Source organism: Polyergus mexicanus, unplaced genomic scaffold (genome assembly GCF_030449975.1).
Source record: "Polyergus mexicanus isolate NDT 795.1 unplaced genomic scaffold, iyPolMexi1.0 SCAF_22, whole genome shotgun sequence".
Lineage (NCBI taxonomy): Eukaryota > Metazoa > Arthropoda > Insecta > Hymenoptera > Formicidae > Polyergus > Polyergus mexicanus.
The window spans coordinates 804,811-824,416 of NW_027223342.1; the positions used below are offsets into that span (position 1 = coordinate 804,811).

Consider the following 19,606-nt stretch of genomic DNA (forward strand, 5'->3'; position numbering starts at 1 on the left):
TTTATCAAATATATAATATAATGGGAAATTAACTTGGGAAGGTAACTGAGAAAAATTTCGCTTTTCGAAGCGAAATATGAATATTCTCCATTTTCATCATCATCGTAAACAAAATTCCGCAATGTCAAATAACACGAGGACAATATTAAATAAATTAAAATAAAATTTAAATCAATAATATTTAGTAAATTTTAACAGAAATTTTAAATCAACGAGAAAGTAATCGAGACACATCGGACGAGAGGAATATATTGCCAAACAGCAAAAAAATAAATATTCCCTCGCAAACCAATTTATATATGCAACGTATTGATTGATATGCGCGATACGAATAGCAATGTCTTAAGGGCACGAGTCGGGCGTCTCATAAATTTCCAAATTGGACTTTCGAAAGAAAGCGAGTGCATCGTCCACCGCATCGTCCAGGATATCGCTCAAGAGATTGCATACGTTCCTACATATATATGTTTCTGTGCCGTTGGAGCCACGCTGGAATCGGTGCTGCCAAACCATCATGATATGTATGCAGGTCGACTTTACGAGAATTTGTGTACGTCGATATCTCGCCGATATTCTCCCTTTCCGAGATTCGACGCCGTAGAGTTTGACGCACACGAGGGAACCACATGTCGCCGCTCGCATAGGATAACGCACAAGGCGATTGAGACCCTTGAGATGCAAATATCTGCACATGAGTGCGTGCACGCATATATATATATATATATATATATATATATGTAAGAACCGTCACGTGCAATTTGCATAAGAGAGCTTGGAGCATAAGAGCTTGGCGCATAAGAGCGTTGACTCTCCGATGAAACCTCCAAGATACCCATTCCGTATAAACTGAAATTTTTATTCTACTAAATAATTGATGATACGTGATATTTTTGCGTTTATTATTTGTCTTAAAATATTACACCCATATATCGCTATTTCTATATTAATTATATAAATACCGGCTACATGTTCCATTATTTATCTTGAGCAAGATTTATTTAATTATGGGCCACAAAATAATTAAATATATTATCGTTACAATTACGATTATATTGTACTTATATTATGTATATTTTTTGAATTTATATCACGCATTTGCATGCGTCTTTTGCATTTTAATGGATTTAGTACGCGTGACATTCGAGAGTTTCTTCGTGCAAGACAGATATATCGATGGGACACCGAAGTCGTGCCGGATATCGATTCGGTGGCGGATAACCATCGAGACAAGAGGAAACAAACATGGTTGAACAAACCTGTTAAATGGCCAAGTTACGCGAATTTGCGCGCTCGGGAACTTTGTACAAACGGAAGGCGCACCATGTCCGGATCATTGCATAGGTCGATTTTATGCGCACTCTCGACGGAATGCGCATTGTTCTCGGGAAAACGGTGCGAAATCGGATAACAGTGAGAGAGCTAGAGAGAGAATACAGTATAACGCAGTAGAATATATTATGAAAAAAAAAAAAAAAAAAAGAAACGATATCACATGATACGCGCATCATGTACGAGCGAATTAAAGACTCGTGCTTTTATCAAATATATGCATTAAAAGGCATTAAATTTCGTGCATTTAAATTTCCAGCGATAACTTGGCTTTAGAGTAGAGCGGCTATTGTAGGGTAGAAACAAAGAAAAGGAAATATTTACAACGCAAAAACGACGAAAACGGTGTACTTAACGTGCGCGATAAATTGGCGATAAATAAGCGGCGTTGTACGCGGTTAAATTTAAACGTGCATAAATACCCGATGCGCACGCATAACTTCATGAATTTTAGAACGATCGAACGGCTTTTGCGCAAGGTGCGCAGCGCCCGTAATTCGTGCGCTTACGACGCGCACTTTATCGCCATTCATAAGCGTAATACGTCGCGGAATTACGTCGGGGCTATTTCCCGCGACGGATTTTACGCGTCGCGCACGCAGACGCTATTCTTCATTCGGCCTTTTTACATTCGACAGCGAGGCGCGGGCGAGAGAGGGTCGTGAGTTCTCACCGGAAATGGCGGTGAAGTACCCTCGACCTTCTGTTTCCTCATCCGGGAACGAAACGCGCGCACATGGAACACTGTATACCCGAGTAGATGAAGTCTCGCTACTGTAGCGCGTATACCGTAGAGAATATTACATGGAATAAGAACTCTAATAAACTAGAAACGAAGCGTGAAATTGTATCCACTCGCTTTATCATTTTTTTTGTGGAAAAAAAAGAAAAAGAGATGAGAATATATAACAATTTTGATAATGGCGACATACACAGTTAGATGAGTAAATTGAATCCATAAAACGGGAATACCATGGTATCATCGAGATTAATTAGGCGTTATTAATCGAAAAAAAAAAAACTTGCTCTTTCTCTCTTTAGGAATACTTTTGTGATAAGGACACGTCGTATTTTTTGTAAGTGCACTTTATTTTGCGTAAACAAGAGTATCTCTTTATATCGCGCGTACCAGTAAAATGCATGCCGCTCCATAAAAATTGTAGAGCGTCGCGCGACGTAAATGTAAATTGCATTTCACGTATACGGGGAAAAATATTTTCGTTTATTCACATGACATTTACGCGTATCGCGATGTGGATTTTCGTATTTAAATTCACTTCAGTGTGTTTGGTTTATTAATATGTTTTTTTCTTTTTTCTTTTTACTAATATTTATCAAATTTTTACATTCTTCATTGACAGAGGATTGCTAAACGTGTACGCTGTAGGACTGTAGGTACTTAATCGCAAACATTTGTAGAACTAGTTTCCAGAAATTTGAGCAGAGAAAGCAAATTTGTGTCCGGGTCGGGAGAGATCATTCGTGTCTATGTGGAACCGATTCGATCAATAGACGCGTGTCAGTAACGTTTCTGCATTTCAGTTACGAGGATGATAGATAGATAGATGATATAGATATCCGTTATGCATCTCCAATCGATTGGATCAATCTGGTTGGCTGATCAATTCGGTAAGCGTGTCGCCGCCTTGATCAGCTCGATCAGAATCGAGGATATTTGATATTGTCGATATAATCACTGCGCATTTACAGAGTATCGAGAGGAAAGCGAGTTTATATTATTATAAATACAATTTTGAGATTTTAAATTGCGACAGGATACTAAGAATGTCGTATGACATGTAGTGTAATGCGAAATCAATTTCGTAGAAAAGATCTCTCCAAGAGTCAACGGATATTCTGTATACGAGATCGATGAAGAGGTAAGCCTGATCGGCTTTGGTAGCATCTATTGTCAAGGATCTATCGAATGTATTTGTACGTTCCACGAATCTATCGAACTGTTTGCACTCAATATCGCGTGGACGAGAGAATTGCGAGTCTGCTTCGTAATACGGAGGAAACGTCATTCCAATATAAAAAAGAAACATATACTTTTAATTAGATATATTATAATATTAAATCTCATAATATTATATAAAGGAAAATTTTTTATATATCAGATTGATTGCAAAAGCGTTTATTATACGCGATATATTTTTCTACTTGTATGTAAAAATAACGCGTTTCAAAATAAATGTGAAAATTATCTCCAACTGCAATCTTATTTGATTCGCTTGTTAATTAAATTATTAAAGATAAATTAAATTATAAATTGATATATATATATATATATATATATATATAACGCGAGAAAAAGAGGCAAGAAATTGAAACGAGAAGCGTCTCGTTCGACAAGATCAAAAGCCATTTCCGCGTTGCTGCAACGAGTTGACGCGACTCGGCTAAACTGACCCATTACCTCGTTCCCGGGGTGTCGGTAAAAGTGCGGAAAATAGCACTGCGATCGCGGCCACGCGCTGGCGATTGATTTCCACGATATTTCAAAGGGAAAAACTTCTCCCGGGACGTCCCCGGGCGAGATCGAGCCCGGGCGAAAAATGAAGAAAGTTTCCCTTCGGCGCTCACACGTCTCTCGTAACTGCGCCCACGTGCGCGATATACTTACCCCGTTACGTGTCGATTCTTCGTCCTCGGCGAAAACGTCTAAGCGCGTGAAACGTTAGCGGGGGGCGGGGGGCGCGTGCGTTAACTGATATAAAGCACAACAAACTGGGCCAAAGTGCGAAAACGATGCCCGACAATGGTCGACACGTGATAGTGCTGCCGACATAGGGCCGAATTACACGTCGGATTACGCGATACCTTTTGACGAATGGCGGGGAAACGGAGAGTCGTGACTAAACTACCTTAGAAATAAGAGTAATAGGGATATACCATATATATATGTATACGGCTACAGTGTATCAATCGTGATAATGAGACAAATGAAATAACCTACCATGAAATAAATAGCTGTATTTCTTATCATTTTCTTGCAAGTTATCTCCTTTGTCAAGTAACTCTTCCGTTTGAGGGGATGGAAACTTTCCTTTATTCGTCGGAAGTTTCGAGAAAATAAACTTCATTATCAGACAATCTTGTATATAAAGCGGCTAATGAACCTTACGTGACCTTTCAATGTTAGATGCATGCGATTATCTTTTTTTCTCTGGTTCAACATTGTAATATCAAAACTTTGATCAAAAATTTCTTTTTCTTTCATGTAAAAATGCTTTCTCTTTGGTTCGGATAATCTCGTAACAAATTAGCGAAATAATAATGCAAGACTTGCCGTAAAAGGGGGGCGGAGGACGCGAATTTGGTTCCGTGATTGCGGCCTACTCGGAAATTCCATTAAACCGTCAACAGTCGGTCTTGTCGGATACGATGATAATTGACGATGACGTTATTAGCCGCGTGTTAGCCCTTAATAATTGAAACGCCAGTTGACTGAGAGCCAATCTTACAATCAGAGGAAAGAACAATGACGTACCAATTATTCAAAATTATTGAATATTTGTAACATAGTAAAACAGATTTAAATATATATTTTTCAAATTGTTATTATTATTGGTAAATCATTAATTCTTTTGAATTAACCGTCCCCTCGCAATCATATCACCAAATGAATTGAATATTTCAAATGAGATCGAAAAAGTTTGATGTTATTTAAAACTCAATGTTTCGACAAATAATTATAATAATAAAAATTGTCGCGACAATTTCTTAATTCGATAATTTTCTGTTTAAGAAATCTTTTCATATCTATATCGATTAATTATCATGTCTTTGTTTTACAAAACTTTTACACAGTACGACAGATAAAATCGAATAAATCTGTTAACGCATTTGCAATAATTTTTTGCCGGAAGAAAAATTTTTCCATTAAAATCGATGAATTAAACTCTCAAGTTTATCGGACAAAAAATACGACGAGCGCTGTTCCCGGATTGGTGACGACAAAGTGGGATTTAAGTCACCGTGAAATGGGTTAACGGATAATTACACAACGAGAAAAATCGAGCGATAAAACGAGCGACAATATATCAAGCTGTAAGAAACCGGCGTTAAGTAGAAAACATTTTTGCACCACTTGCAGGCAGAATATTAATGTAAGAATGTAATTTACGGCGCGAGAGAAAAAATGTAGACCGGCTTATACGACATTAATTTCTTTCGACGTTATTCGATAGCACCGTCTTCATTCGCGAGCGGTAGTGAATTTCTGTTGTAATAATGAATTAATGTCACGCGATTAAGTGATCAATCTACTTCTATCGGGGACAGGCGGCAGATATCTGAAACTTGATGGTCGCATAATGATACGTCAGTATTAAGAATAAATTCTTTCGTCCACGCCTGATTTTCGTTGCAAAATTATAATCATTAGCGACTGGGCGGAGACCAGGGATAGCTAGATGAAACGTATTCAGCAGGAACAATATTAACAATAATTAATGGCAGACTTAACTGTGGTGTTAGTTAACTTATAACGATTATTAACACGATTTTGGTAGGCGATAAAAGTGTCACGATGTATACGTTTCACAGAGAGAAAAATGAAATAAAAGAAAGATTATTATCTCTTTGCTTTAATATACTGTCTTAAAATTCACGACCTGGAAATAATTTTTATAGTACTGTATATTATTAAGAATAACCATAATCCATATCAGCTGTATAAAAATAACACGCGCCTTAAAAAAAAAAAGATTCCGCTTTCCCAATTGAACCGAGACGTTTTAATAGAAGTAATTCACTAGAAATTATAAGCAATTAATTGACATTCGATACGTAGCCCACTGCGAATGAACCGAGAGATAGCATCAAAAATTGAGCAGTCCTTCGTATCGTTCGACGACAACCGAAGAGACGTGAGAAACGCGCGAGGGAGTCGAACGTCAATCAGCGTGCTGGAAATTACGAAGTTCCGGCGAACTCTCTCGACCGTATACTCTTGACGTTCTTAACAAGGTGCACCCCGGCCGGGTGGTGCGCGCAGTTTTTCCGAAGGAATTTTACACGGGCAGCCCCCCGGAATGTCGACGACCGATTCGTTCCCGGGAAATAGCGCGGAAACTGCCCTTTCCTCTCTCTCTCTCTCTCCCTCCTCCCCCCCCCCCCTTTCCTCTGTAAAATCTCGCGCGAAAAAGAGAGAGAAAAGCAAAGAAAGACCGCGACGGTTTTATTAAATTAAACGTCAGCTCTCTCGACAAGGCTTTCCCAAGGAACGGCCGCGTCCTTAGCGACCGGTTTCCGTGCTCTTTCCGCCTGTCGGAACCGTAAAAAGCTGACCGTGCCGGATCGCTCTATTTCGCACGCGGCTTCCGCCCGCGGCCGGCCTCTCGCGATGAAATTAAATTTCCTTGTCGCGCATCTGATTTATAAGAGCTTGCTCTGTTTTATGTAGAAGATTCATGTACAGATCCGTAGCTCTCGAGGGATGTACGTCGCACGATTGCGCTTCCTTCGTGATAAAAAAAATTTTTAAATTTATTTCGAGTCTCTTTCAATAGAATAGAAAATTCTCATCTCAAGTTTAATAAATTCATTGATATTGGAAGAGAGCGGAAATAAATTTATAAATTTTTATCTTTGATGCTACGTCTTCTTTACAATGTTACGTAATTTTCTTTTGAGTAAATGTTTTGAATTACAAAATCAAATTGCAAAAGTGAGATAATCCGTATTAGCTATTTTATGACGTCCCTTCAGTCCTTTTGACGCGAATAAAACACAACACAGCGGGTATAAATGCCGACGCGAGAAGACCATAATAGGAAAACTATTTGACGTAAGTAATCGCGACAAAAAGCGCGCGGATTCCTGCAGAGAACGATCCTGGAAAGGATGCTCGAAACGACGGGGGCTTCTTGCTGAGGGCCGCTGATACGTGGAGCTTTTTCTCACCGCGAAAGTTTTCGAGTTTCAGGAAGCTTGAGAAAGGTTCAGGGCGGCGTGAAAGCGTGGGATGAGAGGAAATGTCTGTAATGGAGCGCCGGGGTAGCAAGGACCATGGATGAAAGGAGGAAAACATAGATAGAAAGAGAGAAAGAGAGACACACACACACACACACACACACACACACACACATACACACACACACACATAAAGGGAACGTCGTGAAAAGAGAGATAGGGAAAAAAGAGAGAGAGAGAGAGAGAGAGAGAGAGAGGGAGAAACGGCGGAGCTGGTGGGATTTATAGGTGCCGGATTTATTAACTCGACGGCAAAGTTAACATTAATCTTGACTCCAGCTCTCGGTAACTCGCGAACAATCCCAATCGCTCGCGATTGGCGCGATCTTGCCTGCCCTCGACATCGGTCGACGCGCGTTACGCTGTTCATCTTCGTCCTCGGAAATCTCGGAAAACCGCCGCGAACGAAAGTGGAGAACGGATAGGGAGGAACAGGAGACTTTCCCTACCCATGTGAAAATAAACCGTCGGAAATGCGGAAGCGCGTCATTGTACCGGTGCCCGGATTTCCGGGAATGACTCGCAAAGTTGCTCGTTCGACAATCTCTCGTTGGAGAGTTAATTCGAGACGAACTCGAAAGGATTGGACGAATTTACGACGGAAGAAGGGAGAGAGAGAGAGAGAGAGAGAGAAAAGGGATCGAACTTGCCATGAAGCGGAAGCTCTTCGGCTCGGAGTGCCCCGTGCTTAAATCAACTTGATACTTGGATTAGTTTCTTTCCCGTGAAAGTTTTCGGGTTCAGATTTGAATGCGCATCGCCGATGAAGCCGAGGATTCTCGCCAGGGACTTCCGAATACTCGGTACGATGTCGACATCGGTTATCGCGTAAACGATAATCGTTCGGGAAATCGGGTTTGTATATTCGTAATTTAACGATCGTCTCGCTTTATATAGTAAAACTAGATTAGGATGAAGAGCATTTTTCTTATTACAATCTTAAATTTGGCTAGTTAATTTCGCCGATATATTAAATTATCTACGAGAGAGAAAGATAAAATTTGTGTAATAAATAAATTACTCGTAATAAACAAAAAATTTTATACTTATTATATATATCCTTAACAGAATCCATAAATTACTCATACAAAATTTATACCTTACAAGTTTCTCAATTTAATGCGGTACACGAAGCAAGGTGTTTCATCGTGTGGAACACGACGCGTATAATGCTGTACTTTCTATTTCTCTACGTTTTCTCGTGGACGACATTTCCTCTTCTCTCTTCTCTTCATCTCTCTCTCTCTCTCTCTCATTCTCGTAATAATGTAATTTGAAATCGCATGAAACAAACGCGCCGGCACAGCGCGTCTTTACAGAATGGTAAATCCTCCGGCATACGAACTCCCGTTGTGCTCGCTCGCAGCGCTTTTACAGCCTGAGAATTTATCTCGCTGGTGAATTTGGTTTGTATCAGTTAAAAGGGTACAAGTTTCGCCTTTCGTAATTTCCAACGGTTATCACGCGCAAGCTAACAAATTTTACAGCCGCAACGCGCAATTTCGCCAATTTTACAAGCGTCGTTCCAAAAGTCGCGGTAAAATATACATCGCGACGCAAACGATACCGACAATCTTTTTCCGATAACCCGTTATGTATTTTTAAATTTAATATTCTCTCTTTATATCATTTTAACATTGCTAGAATTTTCGTTAAATTGCTGATATTTACGAATTTATTATTTTTAAACTTCGCATATACATATGTATATCAGAACCGATACTTTCTTTTCCAATATCAAGCGTACCGCGTGTGGTAGTCGTAATCTTTTTTTTTAAATATCGACGTAACAATCTTAGTCGAATTCCTGTTGGAAAAAGCAGCTTGTTCGGGATGCTATAAAATAACTCCGCTCGCCATTTAATTATTACCAATAGATCCAATTGTCCCTCGCTCTTCCCATCCCCTTCGCCATCTCGTCGTCAGGGCAATGGAAATTGACGTTCGAAAGTGTCGAGAACGAAAATTGATGGAGATGCACGTTTAAGCATTCGATGAATCATCGTCCGCTGTGAGCGAGAAGGTATAGGTCGACAGATTCGCGATCTGACTATCTTTCGCGTAGCAATTAAATAGCTACGGAACCCCTACACCGCAGGGGTAGAATCTCGAAACTTTACATTCGTGCGCAGTTGCATGCAGAATGTGTCATGTAACGCGATTATCTCGGATAGAAGGTGGTAGAGGGTGGTTTATACGCGCGGCCGAGACGTACAAGTAGTATGTATCGAGTTTAACAATGTTGAGCAGTGAGTTGCAAGTACTACAATATTATCTGATTCGCGCGCCCTAAAGCGCACGCGATAAGAAACGAGAGCGCGCCGCTTAACTCCGAGTTAAACATTTCCCTCGTAAGGATACCGGATTTATTCCGCCGCGTCGAATTATGCGGTTGCTTGTCCGAGATAGTAACGTTTACAACTCTCACGACTCTGTTTCGTGCAATTTAAATTTGCGATGGTTGGAATCCCCAGAGATTTGATTCGAGATCGATCCAAGATCACGACCGACACTAGGAATTCGGGAAATGCCTTAACGGAATATCCTACTTTATCCTATTTCGAGGTGGATCTCGAATAGGTTGACGACCTCGCGATATTTATATTAACGTAGACGCGCGCCGGTATATCCAGAAGCCGACAGTGTCTGTAATTTATGTGGAACCCCGGGTTGAGTTTATATGGGAATCGATACGACGGCGAATAAGGAGCGGGCGAGATATCTCCGTCCTTAATATGATCGGCGACGCCCTTAATCCCGAAACCCCGAGCACAATCCGCCTTCCTGAACCGCGCGCGGCAGGCTTGCTCCAGAATGAGGACGAAATGGCGGAATCGCGGAAAGCTCTCGTAAAGGCAGATGCGGACACGTGCCTTACATACCGAAGCCTGATTCCGCGCCAAAGCCGTCGCATTGCATGCTGACTGTATAGGGTATCCCGTCACAGACTCCTCGGCGTAAGTTGGATGAAAAATTAAAGACACTCGTCCCATTCGCGGAGTTACTTAATTCCATCTCGCTACATGTCCTTTCGCATCATTTGCTTCACGGTTCACCGCTCATTGTCGGCACAATGGAAGCACAATGAAACCGGAGCCGTTACGGACGGAGCATTACAAACGGCGAACAGCTGCGCGGGCGTCCAAATCGAATTTCCGAAAATTCCGGCGAAAACACGAAGGTCGACAAACCGGGCGCGGGAGGACGATAGCATCCGGGATTCCTACGCGCGCCGGGATTCCGTCGCGGTGAATGTATTGTCCGCGGGACAATGCGGCGGCTGATTGCGAAGCGGCCGGGTGAAAACTTGACCCGAAAATAAACCGAACCGCTCGAACGCCTCGGTCGACCGCCGCCAAACGCAATCGTTCGAAATACACCGAGAAAGGGAATTGACTTGGACCCTGTACAGGATGTTTCGGCTCGTTACCGAGTGTATCTTCGGCCCCCGTATAAAAACGATATCTTATAAATATATATGTAATAATAGTATCTGTAGATTTTTTCACATTACTTTTTCGATAAATTCTTAAGGGACGTGAATTAAATTTAGGATTGCTCCAAGATTCAAGACAGTGATGTCAGAATGCAGACGCGGTTCACACGCACACAAGCAAATAACCGACAGCATATATATGCTGTATACAAAATTTTGTGTAGCTAAATAATTGTTGAACATTTTACATTGATTATTTTGTTTATTGTATTAATTATTTCTAAATTTTTTAATATTTTTATTTATTAAATAAAATTCCTTAAGTCATTTAACTTACAATATATACGCACATAAATATACATATTTTAGCTTTTTCAAAAACCAATAATCTTGACAAGATCAATAATTGACGACAAAGTTAGTCTTGATAACTAATTGAAAATCTTGTCTCGATCTTGTCTTGAATTTCAAGATAAGACAAGACAATATCGAGACTAGTCTTGATATCTTTAATTAAATTTGACATTTAATCACAGAGATAATATTAACTTTAGATATAAAGTTTCAAAATTATTTCGCGATTCGAATCTGAACGGTTTTCAAGTTTAATCGTCTTTAGATCTCATTTCAATGCTCGATACAAAAATATTGCGACACGTCATGTATCGTCTGTTGAATTTTTCATCAAATAAAGCGCGACTTCCAACCGTTGGAAGAATTTGAGGGTGGGAATTTTCGAATAGCGGTATTTGGGCGGTGAACGAACGTCCTTTATGTAACCGTGCATCCCGACAATTCTTCCATCCGAGCACCGGCCGAGGCTATTGTCGTGCCATCGCAGGTGAAACGTCGATTCTAAATTGTCGCTGTCGCTCAGGAAAGCAGACATCGGCAGGAAAAAGTGACTTGCGCGACGACGAGTCACGATGATTTGCGAAAGACAATTCGTTCATACTCACCTCGCTCGAACCAGCTTTATCACGCTTGTCAACTACTTATCGAATTTAAACGTGCCATATATTTGACAAATTTTTTATTGTCTCATCTTATATACGTCATCTCATATATCTAAGATATTATAAATAATAATAAGATATAAAATATTATATATTTTTTTAAATATTATCCGTTAAAGAGATCGCTTCAAAATTGGCTAATGCATCCCTATAAAAGCATGGAGAACGAAAAGACGCCACGAGCGTAAAAATCTACTAACGTAAAATACAAGAGCGGCAACATTCCATAAACCGAGCAAAAATAGAGTATATATATATATGTCGAATATCATGCCCGGAACAGAGTGCGGCAAGAGACGGCAGTTTAGTTTTACTTTCTCGGTAATAATGCACGGACTGCTTTTCTGGCTCGATTGTAAATATGGTCGGGCCACGCTCTCCGGCACGATTGTAAATACGATCGGAGCGTGCACGAAAACCATGCCCGTTTTTCCCAGACAACTGAATCCGCTCGATGGCAATGAGACGGTTTATATTCTTCGCAGGCGCGATGGAAGCTTCTAAACACGTTACGGGGTGTCATAAACGCCATGAGAAAGCAGCGGCGAATATAGAAAAATGTTGGAAAAGGTAGAAGGGATTATCAATGTGATCCACGGGGAAAATTTGCAAATGTGCAATCTATACAAATATTAATACGCAAGCTCTCGAAAAATGAGATTTGAATTTTTAAAATTTGCACATGGCATTTTACATAAAAAAGAGATTGTGTATATTATTATTCATATAAAAAAAATATTGTTCTTAACTTTATCTATAATATAACTTAGAGACAATTGTATTACAATATAATTATTTAAGAAAATGTTTAAAAATAATCAAACTTTTAGAGAAAAAAATTATTATTTTTCGTTTTGTTAGATCCACTATCGTGGAAATGAATTTTATGAAACTGAATCATTTACCCTCGCTTCCATCTTGCTGTATAATGGTTTTTCCTTCGTTTCTCTTTTTGTTTAAACATATATACGTACGCATGAAAAAAAAAAAAATAAAATAAAATAAAATAAATTTCAATCGCGAATGGAAAAGGAAAATACGTTTCTTTAGAAGCGTCGTTGAAAGATGGAGTGGATTTTGTCTATATATTGTATATATCTAACTCGCGTGATCCGCGCATTGTAAAGAAGGCGAGCGGAGATAAATCTTTACAATGAAGTTATTTCGAAGTTTATTAACAAGTAACAATCATGTAATTTTCTCACGTTCAATACATATAACTTTTTTAATAGGCTTATATTTTTTTTCATCAAATATCGACCGATGACTTGTATATCATACGACGAAAAAATATTTTTCTTTTCTATTACCAGCATTTTCCTCATATAAATCAAATGTAATATGTAAATGCATAATTATTTCATTATTGACTTATTTTTTCGCGTTTTACATCACTAAAAGTGTGGATATATGTATATATATATATATATTATTCTCTCTTTCTCTCTATGAAATTTTAACTTATCAAATATTCGCTTTATGGCTCACCGAAGTTTATAACTCACTAGAATAATTGGAAATAAACCATCTATGCAAACTACGAGACAGTCGACTGCCATAGAGATTTCATACGTTATTCTGTAACAAGCTTATCTGTGAGGAAAGGTTTTGATATAGGGCTTAACTGTGTTTATAACCGCGTAAGCAGAAAAGTACTCTTGCACGCGTTTTCATGGCGGTATTTATCGCAATATTTCATACAGCGCGGAAATAATATCCTATTTTTGTTTCGCTTCGCGGACGTTTCCACCTAAAAATGTCTGTTGTCCGATGTTACGCTAATATCCGCGTACTCGTTACGTTCTATACATTTTCCTTTGAAAATTCTTTAACAAGATCCATTAGCGGCTTTTGAAAATAATCCCCCGCGCGCAAATCAAGAAATTATTCCATTAGTCTCTCTTCAATTAGTTTCGCGTTATATACGATAAAATAAATAGAATATATTTGAATTTATGTTTTTCTTTATCTAGCGCGAAAATGCATTATTACTTAATTATCGGAATCTTCCTGATAGTATGAATCGATCGATATCAAATAAAATTCGTTTTTATTAAGGTTTTTTTAAAGTCACCAACATTCACCGGTTGAACTGTTATTATTGCAAACATCACACAGAACTTATATTAGGACGAATCTGTGAGACTCCACTCTTCCTTTATATTAGATCAGACAAGATTGCTAGCCTTGCCGGTAAGACGATTTTGCGTTGCTTCCTGTTGCCATTCGTCCTCAACAAACACGATCGTACATGAAGCAAAAACAGATTGGTCCGTCATTCTTTTCCGCCTATTTTCCTTAAACTCACTGGTCCGTCTTCCATCCACCGGTCGCATTGTAATTCCGACTGAACAGTTTCGCTAGTGGCAAGTTCCTACGTGCTCGGCATGTCAAATTCGACACATAAAACTGCCGCAGAGACAGTAACTGTTTCCGGCTTAACGTATCGTCGGCACGTGTCACCGTCACCGTCGTCGTCGTCGTCGTCGTCGTCGTCGGCGGTGTCGTTATAGTCGTCGTCTATCCTTGCATTACTATGCTATTACTATGGCAAACGCGCGGACGCCCGTAAATAATTGGTATCGGATGCTCATTAACTGAAACGTCCGCTATCAGCGAGTCGGCTCACGAGCGTCGTAACGCGACAATAAAATGTGCAGAGTGCAATATAGGTTGCACCGAGAGAAATAAATCAATCTTTCGCGAAGATGGATGGGATAGTACTTTCAATCGCGAACTTTCCTTCAATAATTAATTGAAAGCCGAAAGAAATTAAATGGAGAGAATGTGATTGAAATGAATCGGAATCATTGTACCATACAATGCAAGACGTAAAGAAGCTTTGCAAAAATAAGATTCGAGAAAATGACACCCATTATAATTTTTTAATTGTAAGTAAACTTTAATAAAAACTTAGGATATTTAGATGAAACGTGTGATGACTTACGGTGACCGTACGTCCTTTATTTAAGAGGACAGTCCTTTATTTCACTGCTCTGTCCTTTAGATTTTTTTTCTTTTTTTTTTCTAAAATGGCCATTCTCTGTCCTTTATTTTGTGAATTGAAATAGTAAAATCGTCGAATTTAGCTTTTGTCTCCCCGGATCTAATGCTCGCCCTCCCCCCCACTGAAAGAGTACTTTCATTAATGAATAATATGTGGATTACTGAGAAAACCGAATTAAAAGTCGAAACATTGGAAGCATGTATTTATACCAAATGCAACTTCGATATGACGTGTATAGAGTTTTATGAATTTTTTAAACACAAACCCGATTTATTAAAAAAAAGTTCATTCTTGTGAAAAATATCGAAATTAAATTTTTTAAAATTTTGAAATAATATAATTGTGTAAAACATTGTGTTGTTTATTGTATATCGTGTTGTTTATTATTGCCAATAATAAACCAATAATTCATTGCTATTGTTTATTATATTTTATAATAAATGTTATAAGGCTTTTCAGTTTTAGTGAAACAAAAATAAACGCAACCTGCTTTTTCTTATTATATGAAATAATTTCTGATTTGTCCTTTATTTTCTCCAAAAAAATATCGTCACCGTAGTGATGACACATTCACACATAAACACACACACATATATATACATAGAATTCTTTTAATTAATTCTTGAAGAGAAAAAATCGTTTACGTGTTTATCCAATTGTAGTTGGGAAGAAACGTACGATATCTAGAGCGTCCTATATAAGGACAAATGGCACGTCTTATTAGCAGGCAGTGAACAAAGAAAGAAATAACGCAAGTCGTTTATTAACAATGACTCTTTGTCTTAGATGTTCAAGGTTCGCGTCTCGTCGCGGTTCGTTATCGAGCTCCGTTATCTTTAATTAGTTCTTGTCGAGGAATTAACTTTAATTGACGAACACGACTGTATCCGTTCGACATTATAGATTGGTCGAGAAAATTTGCTGCTATTAATATTTATTTGAAATAATGATATTTAAATTGAAAGAATTAATGCAGCGGGTTTGCAAATAAATCCGTTATATATTTTATACATTTTTTCCGTAATACATTACGATAGAAATGCACAAGTTCTATAAATTATCTATAATATAAAATTAAATGCTTAAAAGAAACAACTACTTTTGAATTTACGTTGGCGCAGAAATCTCGATAAATTTTTCGTATGCATCATTCAGAATATAAAAATAAACTTGTAAAGAATTATCGTTGTAAAAAAGAAGTATAGAAAACATTTTTACGCTTAGAATACATTTTCGTGAAAAATGTTTACGAATTATTTTTCAGAATAAAAAGTTGCAAAAACTTTTAGTTTTGCAAAAATCAAGCATGAGAAATAAAACTTAAAATTGTTTAAAAACGCAGAAATTCGTAATATGAAGTAACGATGCAAACTCACAATTGAAATATAATAATATCCCAGCGACGAAAACAAAGATGACGACCAGGAGTACCAGCAGGAGCAGCAGTATGGTCGGCCTGCACCAAGGACTTCTGATTATCTCGGTTTGCCTGCCATCCTTGCCGGCCATCCGTTTCTGATCGACCACTGCGGACTCACCGCTAACATTTACCACGACGCCTTTGTATGTGTACTGAGGCGCTTTTTTGTCCGCCAAGAAGCCGTGATCGTCCTCAGGATCCGAGTAAACCCCGTAGGCCTCGAAATTACTCTTCCTGTATCCGTTCATCTTTTCCGCGCCGGTATCTTCCTGATCCTGATGCTTCCTGGCATACGCGCCGGACGAGGACGAGCCCAGCTCGCCGATCTTCAGGGTCTGATCGTAAGACTTGTCCTGGTACCTGGACGACGTCGTGCTCTCATACTTGGATCTCTCATAGCTCTTTGAGCTGGTTAACCCGTACTTGGGCTCGTAACCACCCTTGCTGGCGTTCTCGTACGTCCGCTCGTCGTACTTGGGCTCATAGGTAGGCCTGGGCTCGTACGTCGGCTCGTAGGACTTGCTGCTCTCATACCTAGGCAAAGTGCCATACATTTTGCTGACTGAGTGATACTTGCTCTCATACTGTCTGGCTGGTGGTTCTTGCTGTTCGGAGCAGGCGAGATCGTAAGCAGAATCGTGTGTCTTCACGCCAGACTCGTAACCCTTGGAGGCGGCCGATTCATAGATCTTGCCCGGATGATGATGAAGATCCTTGTTTGGCTCCAGCTTCAATGTCTCTTCGGCATAACGCGACGCGTACTCGTAATCGGTCAGATCCCGCGAATATCGTCTGCTCGAGTCCGACAGCTCCGGATAAGCTTTGCTGAGCTTCTGCGCGTCGTTACGATCGTAAGGCGCGTCCAGATCCGACTCCTGGTAAGTTCGCTGATCCGCGCAACGATCGGCGTATCTCAGCGCGTCCTCCGGATAGATCCTGTTATCGAACCTTTGGAGATTCTCCCGATCAAAATCGACGCCCGTCTTTCGATCGTAATTCCGGTATCCCCTCGATTGATCGTGGTAGGCACCCTCGTGATAGGCCGGCGCCGCCGAAGCGGACGATTGGGGATCCTGATAGGACTTGATCTCTTGGTACTCCAGATAACGGGAGGACCTACGCTCGCTACCATAGTCCATCGAGCCCTCAACCACGTTGGGCAACTTGCTGCTCAAATTCTCACCAGTTCCGGCGGACAGCGCCTGACAGGTCTCCGCATGCTCGACGAGATTCGGCAGCCGCGACAACGAGCTACCTGGCGTGTTCTCCGTCAGGTCGAGCTTGAGGCCGTTGCTGCTGGTCCTGCGCATTTTCGAGGATTCGCATGATCGTTCCGGAACGATCGCGCTACGATCGGTGAACGATGATGCTGCGACGTCGACGATCAGTCGACGGTCCAAGTTTATAGCGCGATTTAATCAGAGATGCATTTTCGCGTTAGTAGTTTCGGATTCTTCGCGGGATTAGCAGATGAGTTACGAAGCCTGGAAGCAAAGAGAGAAAAGAAGAAGATTGTTAGTGCGGTTAGTAAATAGATAGTTTTAACAGTTTTAATATTTAGAACTTATCAAGTTAGTAGATTAATAAGAAGAACTTTTTTTATCATTATATTTTTTCCTAAATTTTTAATAAGCGGCTTAAGACAAGATTATCTCATCTTAATAAGATAATTACTAATTTAATGTATTGATAAAACGCTCAATTTTAATTAATTCATAATTTTCCTAGCATAAAAATAATACCGAAATTATAAAGGCAAGGGGAAAAATTTTAATTAGTATTCGATGGTTCAATTCACTTCTTGATCTTTTACAATAGCGGATCAGTGGATTACGCAGGCGTATCTATACATGGTTCGTTATCGATACGTGTATCTCTCTCTCTCTCTCTCTCTCTCTCTCTCTCGATACGGCATTCAGGGCAGCAATATTCTGTAAGCGCTACTCCAGACTACGATTACCTTCCGCATGCTCGGTAGCTCACGAATGGCCGCTACAGCCAATGATGACGATAATACTCGATCGTGCGTGACCAAAATGCGGCTGCATCGCAGTCAATGATAATGCGCCCGTCGAATACATCGGTCGTGGAGTTGCCGGAAAATTGAAGCTGCTTAAACACAATGAATAGACGATGGCAGCGTTGCAAGGCAAACAATTTCTTTATCGTATAAGGATTCGATTAAGCGCGATCTACTTTTCCCCTTGCCATTTCATCTTTCCTTCCCTCGTTGCGAGAAATCGTGCGCGTAAAGTAAATTCTATGTTCACGTCGCTCCTGCATCTCCGATATTTCCTCGAGGACATTTAATATTAATGCTAAAATAATAACATGCCAATCGCGTACACGCGGTCGTGTAAGGGAGTCTCGCGCAACTTTTATTACATTATTATGCGTATTTCAGGTGACTTGGTTCAAGTAAATTGCACATCTATGCTAATGCTTCCATTATAATCCCATAAACCTCTCTGCTTTATTTTTCAAATAACACACACTCTACTTTTCATCATTTCAGACATAAAGAAATAGAGAGAAAAATATATACATATATAAATTTATATAAATTTTCCTTAGGATAGTCTTTATTATTCCTCTGAATCTTTAGATCATCGAATTTAAAATCTACGATTAATAGAATTCCGATTTGTTGAATAGACTAGTATACAGCGCTGTCAAATCGACGCTGGATCGATAAATCACATTATCGTGCCACGTCTCTTTCGATTACAGTCAGTAGTATATGTATAGTCCGGTCCGACTCCCTTCTCATTGTCAGTCGACGGGGCGTATTCGCGATTGAACGCCCACGGCGGATCGATCGATAATTAATTAAACGCGATTGCGGAGGAAACGACAAACGTCGCGCTTCCGGAAGTTTCCACCGGATATACCGACGAGAATACCATGTCACCTGTCTCCCGTAATTGCGGACTTCTTCGAGGGGTGTTTCGCAAATCTACGTTTCGCGACTGAGATGACGTTTGCCTTACATTATGTCGTATCACATCCGAGACGGTTGATTTCCTTAATCCTTAATGAATGAAACGAAATAACTTTAATCGAGTAAAGCTCTAATCGTTCGCGGACGCTGATTTACTGAGAATTCTCTCTATGAGATTTACGAGAACGAGGAATTTATAGTTGATATAAGATACGACAAAAGTTTAGAGACACAATTTATACTTGTACTCTAATGCAGGAACGCTCGCAAATTCTCATTTATTCGATCTTCTTTGAGATGTCAAAATAAATTTTGAGGAAACCTTTCAGACTAGTTTCCATTAAAACAAATAAAATGTATGTTATAATCGTTTATTATCATTTATCGATAATTTCGTGCAAGCGATTTGACATGCGGAAACGAAAAGATTTAAACGCATCGGATCAGCTGATAGGAAACAGCGTCTCCTTCCGGTAAT

General features: G+C 39.6%; 1 protein-coding gene across 9 annotated transcripts in view; it reads right to left on the bottom strand.

Moving 5' to 3' along the window:
- LOC138942425 (agrin) overlaps positions 1-19,606 on the bottom strand; it is a 443,133-nt gene that overhangs the window by 274,602 nt on the left and 148,925 nt on the right. For 7 of the 9 annotated variants that reach the window (XM_070312644.1, XM_070312650.1, XM_070312648.1 and 4 more), the window contains one exon: positions 16,144-17,671. The exons of the other annotated variants lie outside the window; for them this stretch is intronic. In XM_070312644.1, coding sequence (XP_070168745.1) covers positions 16,144-17,497 — 1,354 coding nt within the window. In that variant the 5' untranslated portion in view covers positions 17,498-17,671. The remainder of the gene's footprint in view (positions 1-16,143; positions 17,672-19,606) is intronic. 9 annotated transcript variants of the gene reach the window in all.